The sequence below is a fragment of the Cricetulus griseus genome, chromosome 10 (genome assembly GCF_003668045.3).
Source record: "Cricetulus griseus strain 17A/GY chromosome 10, alternate assembly CriGri-PICRH-1.0, whole genome shotgun sequence".
NCBI lineage: Eukaryota > Metazoa > Chordata > Mammalia > Rodentia > Cricetidae > Cricetulus > Cricetulus griseus.
This window is the reverse complement of record NC_048603.1, coordinates 26,871,097-26,885,468: the sequence shown is the minus strand read 5'-3', so window position 1 is coordinate 26,885,468 and position 14,372 is coordinate 26,871,097. Positions and strand designations below refer to the sequence as shown.

Here is a 14,372-nt window from a genome sequence, read left to right as displayed (position 1 = left end):
AAGAACTTGCTTGGGAAACCTTGGAAACCAAGACGCATCTGTGCAAGCCCACGCTCTCACAAACACACGTGCAGCCACAGAAGCGTCGGTAAGTAATTCAAGGTTTTCCAGTTGCGACATATATTCAGTGTTTACATTTTGTCATTTACAGTGAAACTTTTCTTTGCTTGTGGTTCCTAGATAATCTAAGAGATGCTGTTCTCACAGACCTATGAGACCTACCTTCACTTTCACGGTGCTCTGAGAAAACATGCCAGCTCTGACAATGGTATCAGGACAAAGGTCAGGTCCTGCTCAGCAATCCGTTGTTCTTCATCCATCTCCCTCCACTCTGAGATACACAGAGTGAGATCCCAATCAGCTGAAGGAACCTTGAAGAACTCCCGTGTGGTGCCTGCTACTCCGCAGAAAAGACAGCCATACTTTCCAGCAGAGAAGTGATTGGTTCCAGGTCACATGACCACTTAGCTGCAGAGATAGGGACATCGGTCCCGGCTTACTGCCCTTTGATCCCCTTTCTCTTGCTTCCCAGCTTATTCTAGAAGAGAAAATGAATGTATAATCAAGGGATGGAAACCCATGCTCATGTTTGGATATTAAAATTTAATGTTGTAATTTTTGCCTAAACACAAACTGAATTTAAAAGGTGGATCTGTTGCAAACAATTAAATAATGTATTTCTGGTTTCAGTGAACATGCTTCTGAATAATTAGTGCCCACAAATCTATTTGTGGAAGCAGGGCTGGTACAAGCAGAGAGCAAGCCAGCTTCACACACCCTGGATCCTAAACCTGCCTTCTCTTCCATCTGCCTGTGAGCTGCATGCTGCTACACCCATGTCCCCAAATTCTCTGTGCACCTAAGTTCATCTTTCTACCACCAAAATTGACATGTATGTGTCCTGTTCAGTTGATAGGATTTCCATAGTAAAATACCATCAAATCACTCAAACATTAGTTTATTTTTTTCTCTGAGAATTTTGGGGGATGGAAGGTCAAGAATTGGTTGCATTGGAAATCTCTGGGGGAACTATCGGTCCAGACCCCTACTTCTCTTGCAATGACCACATCCTCTCTGTGCCTCACATCATCTTACATCATTAACAGGGTCTATGTCTGAGTCCAGGTTTCCTATTCTTAAAGGAACACTGATTTCATGAGGTTAGGATCCACCCATTAACTTCATTTTTACTTTACCACTTCTGTACTGATGTCATCACTAACTAAGATCATATGGTGAGACCCTGAGGACCATGAGTCAGAACTTTGAGGCAGTGGTGAGATACAAATGTCCCCAAGAGAGCAGGTGAGAAGACAGGGCATGGTTCTCTCTGCTCCTCATTTACTCTTGCCCACATTAGCCTGGGCACAGGACTGTGTCTGATTGAGCATCTGAAATAGCAGAAATTCCACCTACGTTTCAGATCTCGGATGGTAAGCAAACAGGATACCCATTATCATTCAACTAACAATTGATACATTGGGGACTCTCGATTCTTGCTCATTTACCCAGCATCTATTTTAGAGATACAAACCTGTGAGGATCACACAAAGCCCACACTAACATGTGCCCTTGGAAACTCCTAGATAAAAGAAAGAAAGCATAGTGGTCTCCAAAAACCTGGGGGTCACCAGCCCCCATCAACTGTCGTCAATATTTCCATGCTTACAGAGAACAAGTGGACAGAATTTCTAAAACTGTTTCTCAAGTAGGCAGACCATTCTTTGTGTGTATTACTTTTTATTAAAAATAGTAACTGTGGTATTTTTATCATGAATATGATACATGTCTCCTATCAGAACACGTAATAGAAAAGTCTTGTATAGGGCTGGGCCTCTAACTTGAGGATAGAGGAATACACAAGGGCTCTGGGTTCAACCACCAACATTATCAAAATATTTGAATTTGTGCACACACACATAGAACACACAACAGTGTACAGCATGTGGTGATGTCATCCCTTACTTTTTCTGTAAAAACCTGTCATCACTGGGATTTTGTTTGTCTGCTTCCTTTTGCTGTTCACAGAGTAGAAGCATGGAGAATGCTTTCTTTCTCTTTGCCCTCCCTGTGTTCACCTGCAGCTTGTTCACAGAGCTCTGCTCATGCTAGTAAAGGAAGCCATTCTAGGTACAGAAACACAACTGAAGGGCTTATTCTGCCTGCACTACCACAGAATCAGTTACTTAATTATTCCAGAAAAAAATCTTCTCTTATCAGGAAGTGTCAAAGTAAGCAAGAGAGAAAGTATCAACAGGAGAAAGCAGAGCAAAGCCTGCATGCCCAGAAAGGAGTCCAGGAGGACATGGATTGGGGCAGGACTGTCTGGACAGCGTGCAGAATGTGTAGCCTGAGAAAGGAAGCCCCAGCCTCTACTTCATGAGTACACAGGAGGGCTCCCACCCGGAAAGGGCTCTGGAGATCAAGGCTGCTTTCAGCAAGGAATTGCTTTGCCACTCTCTGACCTTACTTCTGTCACTGTTGAGCTGTGTGGCCCAGGGCTGGGGACATAGGCCCAGGAGCTTGATCCTGGAGCTTCAGTTGATTGAGTTGTACCAACAAAAGCAAATCAGCCACTGTCCCGGGCTGAGCTTTTGAAATCTGTAAAGATGGATTAGAAAACGCACTTGATCCTTCTCAGACTCTAGAAGAGCAATTAGAGCCTCCTGAGATCTCCCAGAGAGAAAAGTAAGGACACCATGAATGCAGAGCCGTAACTCAAGGGGATGGAGAATGGAATGAATGAGTGAAGAGTTACAACACAAGGGCATGGAGAATGGAATGAATGAATGAATGAAGAGTTACAACACATGGGCATGGAGAATGAAGAGTACAACACAAGGTAAGGGGTTACAAGCATAGAGTAGGGATCACCACACTTTATTAACCCATTTTCCCCAGCTCCGCTATTATCCTATCACCCATGTTTTCCCTTCGGGGTTCTGTCAAATTACCCTTCAGATCTACAGACTAATTCATCCTGGAAAGGGAATGGAAAATCTCCATGTCATCCAATGTACTCTCTGTTGATGAATGAGCCTGAAGTTGCAGGGAGAGTTAGGCAGCAAAATCTGGCTCTTGCAACCTAATTACTGCGTATCTGATTCATTTCCCTCCTTAATTTTGTTTATTTTGTTCTTATTCAAAATACAACATTGCTCCTTGAGTTGGGAGATTAATGGATTGTTTCTGTTTTAGCAACAGATCATTTGTGGGCCCAGGTTATAAATAGGAGGTTAGATTCTGTGACACACTGTTTTCCCTGTTCACACAGGAGGTCCCCTGGGATTAACTGTTACATTTTTTCCAGTTAGAGACCACTAATGTTTAATTACCTTGGCTGTTATATTAGAGTCCTTTGTTTTTAGGAAAATGCGACGATTTCCTTTTGTGCTGTATTCCTGGAAAATAAATTTATTGTGTTTATCAATAAAATGGAATTGTCAACATCATCACACAGTTGTGTGACTGATTGCAATTTTTATAGCTTTTGTGATTTATTTGTTTAACAAATGTGCATTTGTCGTCTGCTAACACTATATGAGGTATTGGAGTATTCAGTTTCTTGGGTGCAGCCAGGCTCTGGGTCTGATGGTTAACAGGAGTATTGTCAGGAGAAACTCACTCCCCAGGCTGATGTGTTCTGGGCTTGGAGATTTTCATTTGTTTATTATTTATTCACTCAGTGTTCTAGCATTCTTGCAGTTGCTGATCACACCGGGGTTTTACAAGAAGGGAATAACAGTTCAGTTCTCTCCCTCCATTAAGCAGATTGAAGCATAGAGTTCATCAGTCACATTCCTGGGAGGGAAGACACAGAAGCCAGTTTTCTTCTGTCCTCTGCCCTTTGCAGGGACCCCAGACAGACTCCTTATAGCCAACAGCGCATCATAAACACACGAAAACATTCTCTGGACAAGCTACAGATGAGATGCTCACTGTTTAAAAAGTGAACGTAGGACACAGGTGTCATAGAAGATTGTCACCATACAATGCTACCATGGTTGATGATATCCACATTGGACATTTTCCATTAAAGAAACAGATCCATTCCTAGAGAAATGTGTGTTCTGTGACTGACTGTGTTAGAAGGAGGGAACATATCTTCTCAAAACACGTGTCTCTTTCCTCCAGGATTTGAGACTTACGACACACTCTTCTGAAGTTCCTATGTCAGAACGTTTTCTGTATTTCAGAGAGGAGTTTGCAAACCCCCGTTCCAGTGTCATGCCCACCTCACAGCAGGAGCTGGGACGTTTGAGATCACCTTTCAATAGAGCATTCTAGAATCAGGTTGCACTGAGGCTAGCCTAGGTACCAGGTCTTCCTTCCACTCTGCCCAGAATCAGGCCTGATAATGGGCCACTGCTCTCTGGCACACGTGTCAAGGTTTGGCTTCTGAGGTTTCAACCTAGACCAATTGAAATACCACCACATGAGTCAGGAGATCCTGGAAGATGCCAACCTTGTCTCTACAGCAAGACAAGTGTTGCCTCTCACTTCCTTATCCTCATTCATTCCTGAGGCACTCCTTGTTGAATTTCAACATTTGTGTGTGTTGCTATTAGCCCACTGTAATGGTATGTGTCACTGTTAACCTGAGACTCCCAGCTTCTCAGGGAACCATGATCAGTCTCTACATATGTTTTCTTTTCCTTGACCATAAAGAAGCTAAACATCTCATCTGTACTTGAACAACAGCTGTGTGACTTTATCACAGAAGATACATAGACATGCCCTCTTCCTTCAGATGGGACAGCAGCAGACCCCAGGCATGTCTCCAGCCAAATGTAGCTTCTGAACCATGTGGGGTTATTGGTAGGAACATGAGTGTAGAGTACATATAGGCATTCCGGTGACTTAATGAGAGCTGTGTCATTGAGAAAATGCCACGCTCGTATTGGTGAACATTTACTTGAGTCTCTACTTCATCAACTTTTTATTTTTTTTATTTTCTCTAACTCTCCACACTGCTCACATACCCTGGGGACAAAAGAATGGTAGCTGGACTCTTGGGTAAGGGACTGATGAGCTCAGTCCCCTGTCCTACAACAGGACATTGATCGCGTGTGATCTTCTGAGATTCTCTTGCCTGTGATCACACTGGCTCTTATTTTAAGCTAGCAGAGGTCACCTCATGCCTAGATGATGGAATTTTACTGTATTTCATTTATGTTGCTGTACCTCACCATCTTTCTAAACCAGCAGTTCCCCTACTGTGGATCGGGGCTATTAGAAAACATGTATTTCTGATGTTCTTAAGAATGGAGACATAGCTCACTAGCACAATCGCAGGCAGGAAGTAGCAACGAAAATGAATGTATGGTTGGCAGTTTCTAAGATCAAACAGTTTAGCATGGTTCTTCCAGGAACCATGTTCACACATCCAGTTTTTTCAGTTCCGTTTACACTGTGACTAATCTCTCACAGTTGACAATTCCCTGCTACGTAGGAAAAGAAATCCTGTGTTTTATTATACCACCCAAGATGTTAGTTGGCAAAAACACACCAAGTAAAGGGCTATGGAGTTGAGCAGCTAACTTCGAGTCATGGCATGGCACAAGAGCTTGGTTTTACGTTACAGAATAAACCCATTTCAACCATCCTACCAGCTGAACAAAACCCAGAACTTCCTGGTAAAGTCTCTTGGAGCACATTGTTAGAATGAAAATGACAAAGTGGGATTTCTTGTGTTGTTATTTCCATGGGCAATTGTACTTCCCTGAAGACAGACTTGGTAAAGGGATAACCAGGTCTTAGTGGCTTCTTGCCAAAGGTAACTTGACTCCAGCAAGCAGTGATACAGCTTTTTTCTTCATCAAACATTGTGAAGGACATGCTTCTTTACATCCATAACTCAGAAACAGAGCCCTTCTCTGACACACGCAGTCATTTCTCTTCCAGGATTTGGAACAGAATTAATTAGCTTGAGAAGGCACTGGGACAATGCTAAGTATTATTAATGATGCAATTAGCTGTTGTTCCTTCAGGGGATGGGTGCTTCCTTGTTCCCTTGGTTGTTTCTAAGGATGGGCCCTATTCCTTTTGTTTTGTCTCTAACAAGCTCTGTTCAGTGCCCTAGGGATCTGTCCCAAGCCACTGCCTGGCAGGGCTGTTGCCAGGATCTCTCCTGTCCTATGGAGCAGTCTCAGACTCTTGCCTACTCTGTGGCAGAGGAAATGGATGAGCCCAGACCCACCTTCTTAGCATGGGGGTTATCCAGTTCATGTGGAGTTTCCAGGAATGGATTTGGTACTCTCTCGCTTGTTAGTACTTAATTTGACCTTTATCACAGAGCCACAGTATATATAAAGTTGTTGTCATAGTACAGAAGAAAAGTGAAAACCCACGTTATGTTGTCAAAGAATACTCCCCTATTGGCCAAAAGAATCAACATCACCTCAAGTTGGTTCCACTTTCAAATCACTGGTGCTCACTCACATGGCACACGGGCTCCCCACGGACACCATGCACACCTGCTGTAAGGTGAAGCCTATCCCTCCAGGGTATGCCGCTCACACTAACCTGCTTCCACCAGAAACCTTCTCTGTGCTCAGGGTTTGGCCCTGTGTTTAACAGCCCATACCTGTCCCGCTCTGTTTTGTCTGGTTGTTATGTCTTCACAGTAGGACTGAGCACAGTGGCACATGACTGTAATCCCAGGGATGTGGATGCTGAGGCAGAAGGATTAGGAAGATCAGGAGTCCAAACCAGCTTGGGCTGTATGGTGAGGTCTGTGTGAAGACAACAACAGCAAAGGTCATCTCTGGGATCCGTTGTGCCTGGATTCCCAGGGCACGTTAACACCAGGTTGAGTTAATGATTAAGAGACATGCCTCAGGCTGATATGTACTGGATCAGAAACAGCTGTGCTCTCTGTTAACTCAGCATTTTGGGCCACTCATTTAGTGTTTACCCATCTCTAAATCGGGAATAATGACATTAGGTAAAATGCTTGCTACCTGCTAGAATTCCTGTCTCCTCCCTCACATCTCCAGCTATGTCAGAGGCCAACACCTCCAAAGAGCCCATGTGACCTGTTACAGTGTTCTCAAGGAAGTCAAGATGGAGGCCCGTGCACAACACTGTGAGCTCACTAGAATTCTTGATCTGTATCTCTTGCTATGAGCACATCTTCCTGCACACAACTAAACTATTTATCTATCATAAGATGTTTATATGTGAGTCTGGGTTATGTAACTAAACTATTTATCTATTGTTAGATGTGTATATGTGAGTCTGGGTTATGTAACTAAACTATTTATCTATTATTAGATGTGTATATCTGAGTCTGAGTTATGTAACTAAACTATCTATTTTTAGATGTTTATATGTGAGTGTGGGTTATGTAACTAAACTATTTATCTACTATTAGATGTTTATATGTGAGTGTGGGTTATGTAGCTAAACTATTTATCTACTATTAGATGTGTATATGTGAGTGAGCTTGAGTGTCTATACGATTGTGTCCATGAAGATCAGAAGACGACTTTGGGGAGTTTGTTCTCTCTTTCTCCCATATCCAAGCCTGGCGGTGCTCTGTTGTCCTGTGTCCCCTCCATCTCACTGTAGGGACACTGGCTACAGATGCCCGCCACCACATCCTTCCTGTTTATTCACTTTGTTATGGACTCTGGGTATCAACTGTGTTGGTCTTGCTTGTACAGTAAGAGCTTTTTCTCTCTAAAGCACTTGTCCAGTTCCAGACTGTATTGCTTAAGAACAGAAACCATGTATTCTCCATCTTTGGGATCTCCACTAACCAAATTGGCCTCTGGATTGTGCTGCTGGACTTCCAGTTAGGACTTGTTTGAAAAAAGATGAATGAGACGATGCTGCAGCTTTCAGGCATGGGTCAGTTAGTGTCATGTGAGGTGAGGGAGTAGAAAGGGCCCTCTGAACAAACACACTGATGGAACAGTGGTCACAGGGAGGATGGAGCATGCCTGAGTTATCCTGGGGACCAGAAGCACCACGGGATTGCAGGGATGCAAGCCAGGTGGGCAAGTTACTTTTGAGCTGAGGGCCACTTCTGCTCCAGGGATCAGCACTTCAGGCTCCACTGAGGCTTGAAGGGAACAAATTATTGGTTCAGTTCTGAAGATGGTTTGTTATTTTGTTTTGTTCTATTTGAGGTACTTCAGAGAATGCATCGATTTGGACACACTCTGATGACACCCATCAGAGTGTATTTGTAAAAACTAAAAACCCATTTTCTAACCTTCTGTTAGGGCAGGGACAGACCCTTCCAAGCTAAGACAGGCATGCCCAGAGCTCCAAGCTGCCTGCACAAACCTGCTGGAAGTGGGCAGAAGTGCCCGGGAGCTAAAGAGGCACGCAGAAAGGAGGGCAGAAGAAAGAGATTTTGGGAAATGGGCTAATAGGACCAGGCCTTCTGTCCCTAGGATTCAACCCTTAGCCTACCCTCTTTAATTACACAGGGTCTCAGGCCTGGAAGAATAGCCCGCCTCCTGTAGCCACTATGGACACATAGATGGAAGACAGGTTTTAAACAAACTCTTGTTTGATATTTATTAAGTACAGGGAGATTGAAGGAGAGGCATCTTACAGCTGGAAGAGTGGGAACTCTGCATGTCTTCAACCCTTTCCAAGGACATCATTTTTTCCCATAACGGCAGCCTCATCAGATATCTAGATGGAAAAGTGAAAGCATTGATCCTGCAAATTGCCAAGGGGCCTTTCCACACTGCACTTGATCAGGCTATTAAGCAGTGGACGGCCCTGGAAATATCAAGAGGCAAAACCCAAACACATCCCTGGAAGCCTTACCTTCTACTATAACCTCCACAGGGTCGCTGAACCCTGACTCAAATTCCAAGGGTGAGTCGATGGTATATCGGCAGCGATAGTTGCCAGTGTGTTGGGGACCCACGAAGGGCAGCTTCAGGTCAACTGATGTTCTCCTCATTGCCAGACTTACCCATTCGGGCAAACGATTGCCCTCACGCACCAGCTCCACTCTGACCATGGGCACATGGCCATGGCAGCGGAACTTGGCTTCATGGCCCAGAGGCACTTTGCCTGTCCACAGAGCTTCAAGCTTTGGCCTGGGTGGTGGCCCTGTGAAGGGAATAGCATTGAGGTTGCAGCACCTTCTGTCAGGTCCAATGGGCGGGTCTGCTCTGGCTATGTCCCTTGTACTCCCTACTCTGAGCCAGGCAGCTCCCTGTCCTGCCCTATGCCATAAGCACTGGAGTTATCGAAACTACGTGTCATCTATATGTCCCTACCTCTAAATCGTGATGTCTATGAGACCTACCAGGTGCTGGTCTGTCCTAGGACCTTGTGGGATGCCCCAAGAGTTAGAGTGGGGAAGAGACCTTTCAGAAAAGTGCTTGTAGAACAGGCACAGTTCAAAGATCTGCTGTCAGAACCTAAGTAGGTCTGAAGCCTGTGAGAAATCTTTTGTGGGTGAACTCTGACCCGCTGAGACCTTAATGAGGAAACTGAAGGACCAATAAAGCCCAGGGACTCTGGTGTCTATAAAATTACACATTGGTTCAAGGCAGTCAATGGTATGTGTGGACTTGGCATCACAGGGAAACTGAGGCACAGGAGGGTGCATTTGAACATGAAAAACTTGGATCCTAACACCATTGAACATGGTTCTACAAGATGTAGAACCTCAAAGCATAGAAAACAAACCCTGGTTTCATGCTTCACCTTGGGGAGTCTATTTCAAGTCTCTCAAAGTCTAACACATCATTATGGCCCAGCCCAGAATGGATGTCCCGTCACAAGATCACAGTCCAGGAACTCTGATCCTTAAGTTAGTAACACATTGGACCTCCCACACTTCTGGATATGCTCAGCTCACCATTCACAAGCAACTCCAAGGTCTCACTGGGAGCAGATCCGGAGAAGGGCGGCGTCTGCTTTATGTAGACGCAACTGTAGTTGCCAGAGTCTATTGTTGAGACCCTGTGCAGCTCAAAGACAGCTTCGGTTCCAGCCGGTTTCAGCATCTGGATCAGGGGATTATCTCTGTCACCCTGTCGTTGTAGTCCAAAACGGAGGCCCGCCTCGGGTGCAGTACATCGAAAATACACGGTGGAGCCAGGTTCCACGTTCTGACTCGATGGCTCTACAGTGAGCACGGGGGCTGGAAGTGTTGCTGTGGAAGAGCAGACGCATTGGCCCAGCCTGATGGCCTGACAAGAGCCCTATGCATGGTTCAGCCTGTGCTCTGACTCAGCCTTCTGCTGAAAGGGACCACCTTGCCCCCTCTTTTGCCTGCTTCTGTAGGGCACCAAAGACAACACTGCTTCAATCTGTGCGCCTGGTCAACATCCCAGCCTTGCCGAGCTCCCAGCAGGCAGCAAGCCCACCTCCCTGTTCCTGCTAGGATACCCTGACATGTGGAGGTGCATTAAACTCCGTGCCAGACTTCTCTGGTGACCCAATTCATTACTGGGCTCAAGGTTGCTGTATTGATTAATTGTCCTATTGAAAGCTTGGGAAATCGTGGCTAAGATTTGGAGGTTCTGCTTTGGGGTCCCCATCCTGCTTGCTTCTGATCATTGTCTTCCACTCGCCTGCCGCCCCACTGTGAAACTCACCATCACTCCACATCAGCTCAATGGGCTCACTGTCTTCGGACCAAATATTCAACCTTCTGTTGAGACAGTAGCGGCAGGTCAAAGGGCCTTGGTCCTCCAGCATCGTCCAGTTCAGGTAGTAGATCATGAGTTCTTGGAAAGGGCTGAACTCCCGAACGTGGAGCACCTTCTCACCCTGCCTGAGTTGGAATCCCTGTACCATCAGAGGAGTTCTGCAGGCAAGCATCTCCAGTCTGCTCGGGGACTTGATTGTTGGGTAATTTAACCAAAAATACAGAGTGGGCGGAGGTGGTGTGGCTGCAAGGCAGGGAAGAACGCTCAGGCGGGAGTCCAGGACCCCCTGCTCTGTACGGTCCCACTAAGAACTGCCCTTTGGCCAGCCCCCGAATCTCCGTCCTCCAGTGACGGGCTCTGGACACCATACACCGAGTCCTACGATGGCTTTTCATTGTTGGGGTTCAACACTCACTGTAATTCTTGATGGTCACAGGAGCGCTGGGCTCAGAGGGGGCGCCTTCTGCGTGAGTTCGGTAGCTGCAGAAGTAGGTGCCGGGTTGGAAGACTGTAAACCAGGCTCGTTGCGTGTTTTCCGCTATGGTCTCCTTCAGGAAACTATCATCTCCTTCCATCGTCAGCATGAAAGTTACACCCCGCAATGCAGCGTGACACAGCAGGTATGTGCCCAGGGAAGGTACCATCCAGGACACTGGAAAAGCCTCAAGCGAGGGTCGGGGCAAGGGCTCTGTGGAGGGCGAAGGCAGGCTTGGTGAGTGGGTCAGTCTCAGTCTGGAGAAAGTGAGAGAATGGACCCCAGACAGGGAGGCAGGATCAGCAGGGGGGTGGAAGAGAAAGAGAAGGGGTGCAGAACACTACTCAGTGCCATGCCTGTCCCCATCACTCATTGAGACATTATTCACAAGCCTCTGGGGACAGCATAAACATTCCCACCTGACGGATGGACAAACCGAGGCTAAGAGGTGCCAGGCGGCACGGGTGGAAGCTCCCCCATCTACGTCCCCCCCATCCACTGCCTCCTGACCCCATGATGGCCCGGCTTACCTGTCCCTGTCACCTCTACAAGATTGCTTAGCATGGTCCACTTATTCATCTCAGTCAGGTCAGTAGTCGGCGGGGGCTCCATATCATAGCGGCAGCGGTAGAGGCCACTGTTGTCACTTGTAATTGTCCCCAGTGGGAACTGGTGTGACCTGACATATTTAGGAAACTGGACTTCCTGGATACGCCATCCATTCATGATCAGCTGGAAGGCCTTGGTAGGGAGAGCAGCCTCACACGTCAGTGTCAGGTTTGCCCAGGGTTCCAGCAGGGACTGAGGGTCTGCCCATAGGATGGGATCGCCGTCACTGTCTGGCGTGGAAAACAGCCAGCGTTAGCTTAGGAAAGGGCTTTCCCACCAACCAAAGCCTACGCTGTCTCTAGGTCCTATCACTGAACTTACCGAAGTCAGCAGTTGCTGGGCGCAGCGTGAAGCCTGTAGGGACAGAGTCTGTGAGTGTCCATTCACACCACACCTGCCCAGAGGTTTTAGGGCCCAGGATGTCTTACCCCAGAGCAGCATCACAGCCGTCAGCAGAGACATGGCTGGGTCCTCAGTCCAGCTGGAGTGTCTGTGGGGAGCTCCTGCAGTGGCAAATTAATCTGCGCGACTGACCTTGTCCTTTGTGTGCCCTTCCTGGAAGGTAGGGGCAGAGAGTCAGCTGCTTGGGGTGGGGACAAGGAGGGTTCAGCAATAATGCTAATCAATAATAGTGCGTGAGGATCCAGCCAAATTTGATGATCACAGTAAAATCTCCTCTTCCTCACATTAAAAAATGCAACAAAACAGTATTTTAGACTCAATAAAATGACCATATTTCTTTAAGGCAAAGGAGTGCTTTATGGGGCAGCCTGGGCTACAAAGTGAGCCTGACCCTATTTAAAAAAGAACAAGAGATAAAACAAGACTCAGAAATACATAGAGTCACTTTGGTATCCTGAAATCATCCTCTGTCATGTAAACTATTGTGTGTGTGTTTGGGGACTGTAGCCATGCTGTGGTTTCCTCCTCACATTCAGGGGGCTTCTTGATTGAGTGTCTCTTTCCCTTTGGAGACACCAGGAAATGGGTGCCTGCATTTCCTGACACTCTCCCAATTCCAGGGGCTTTCCAGCAAGGAAAGAATAGTTTAATCTCACAGATGACAGGGGAATTTGACTTCCACAGTCTTTCCGATGGTTCACACACTAGGGTCTGTGAAATCAACAAAGGCCGAGAGCCCAATGAATTAAAAAGAATAAAATAAACATTAGTTTTGAAAATTTGTGTCTTTTTGTACATGTCTGGTCACGTTTGCATGAGCGAGTTTGTGTGTGTGTGTGTGTGTGTGTGTGTGTGTGTTGGGTCACAAATATAAAGTATTCATTGTGTTTCTTTGTCAATTTGGAATATCATTAGTTTGTGTTCACTGAAGGCAAGCTTCCCTGGCCGTGGCTCCTGGATCATGTTTCCCCAAGAGACCTCATGGTTTCCCTGGTCCTTCCCTCGTGAGCTGGACCAGGAAAGAGGTCCAACATGCAGCACAATGAGGGATAAGGCCTTGCCTCTCATGTTGGCTACAAAGAATCCTGTCCTGACTAGAGCCAGGTGTGAGGACGAGCCAGAGCTCAGATGCCCACCCTCATTGGGTGTGCCAAGTCAGCAGCCATGTGGCCACTCTCAGTCACAGAAGGAACCCTCCTTTACTGCATTGGAAGTTCCAGGAGGCTGGCAGTCCTTGCTGCTGCTCTGTGGACTTCGGTAGGGGGCAGAGTGGAGGTAAAAATTTGGGAAGGAACTCATGTAAGACCTACCACTTGTCAGTGGGCCTTTGTGTTGTGTGTGTGTGTGTGTGTGTGTGTGTGTGTGTGTGTGTGTGTGTGTGTGTGTGTGTGTGTGTTTAAGGAGGACTTTGATACTTCGATCCAACTATGATATTTGATACTTTGTTCTAGCTCTGAAATCTGGGCCTGACCCCATACCCCATACATTCTATTTATCAAGCAACATTTTTTTTAATGCTCCCCCTTTTCCTTCACAGATGGTGGTGTTCAGATAAACAACTATTTCACAAGTCTGGCTTATATTACCTTAGTTGCATTAGGTAATGGTGACAATAACCACCACCACAATCTTAATAACTGCAGCACAAGGAAGCCATACTTGGGCCATCCATTCCTCAAAGCATATACGTAGTCACTCACTTAACCCTGCTAAAACCCCTTAGGAAGAGATGCTCTTGACAGCCCCGTTAGCCAGTAAAATGAACAACACTGGCAGAATCTAGTGTGGTTATTCTGATGGACCCAAAGTTCTATGAAGACAACACAACTGTCTCAGGCTCTCTCCCACACGCCCTGCCCAGCTAGGGCTCAGTGCCCCAGCTCTAGTGGGAGTCCCTAGGGGCAGGAGACCTGTGTATTGGCAAGAGAAACAGTGCTAATCCCAAATATCCAGGTTCTTACCTACACCATGGGACCTATGACAGCAGAAGACACAGTTGTCTACAGCACCTACTATCTTATTCCCATGTTCCTCCAAGACCTCCCCCATGGGAAACCTGCTAGGTCACATCACGACACCCCTTACCTGGCTCTTTTCTGGGTTGAGTCCATCCTTGGGATAGGAGAAACGAAATGTTTCCTCTTGTTCTCCAGTTTCCTCCCTGCTCTGTGGGTTTCTCAGGCTTCTCATTGACCTTCAAACACTTTTCAGGATTATTAACAACTCAGTCTTTTCCTGCTACTAGGACCACA

At 46.4% G+C, this 14,372-nt stretch overlaps 1 protein-coding gene across 1 annotated transcript in view; it reads right to left on the bottom strand.

Moving 5' to 3' along the window:
* LOC100759976 (alpha-1B-glycoprotein) overlaps positions 1 to 12,180 on the bottom strand; it is a 110,604-nt gene extending 98,424 nt beyond the window's left edge. The window contains exons 1-7 of the mRNA XM_035449670.1: positions 12,147 to 12,180; positions 12,040 to 12,072; positions 11,640 to 11,948; positions 11,050 to 11,322; positions 10,581 to 10,877; positions 9,839 to 10,135; positions 8,791 to 9,081 (exon numbers count right to left, since the gene is read on the bottom strand). Of these exons, the coding sequence (XP_035305561.1) occupies positions 8,791 to 9,081; positions 9,839 to 10,135; positions 10,581 to 10,877; positions 11,050 to 11,322; positions 11,640 to 11,948; positions 12,040 to 12,072; positions 12,147 to 12,180 (1,534 nt within the window). The remainder of the gene's footprint in view (positions 1 to 8,790; positions 9,082 to 9,838; positions 10,136 to 10,580; positions 10,878 to 11,049; positions 11,323 to 11,639; positions 11,949 to 12,039; positions 12,073 to 12,146) is intronic.
* Positions 12,181 to 14,372: the final 2,192 nt, after the last annotated feature.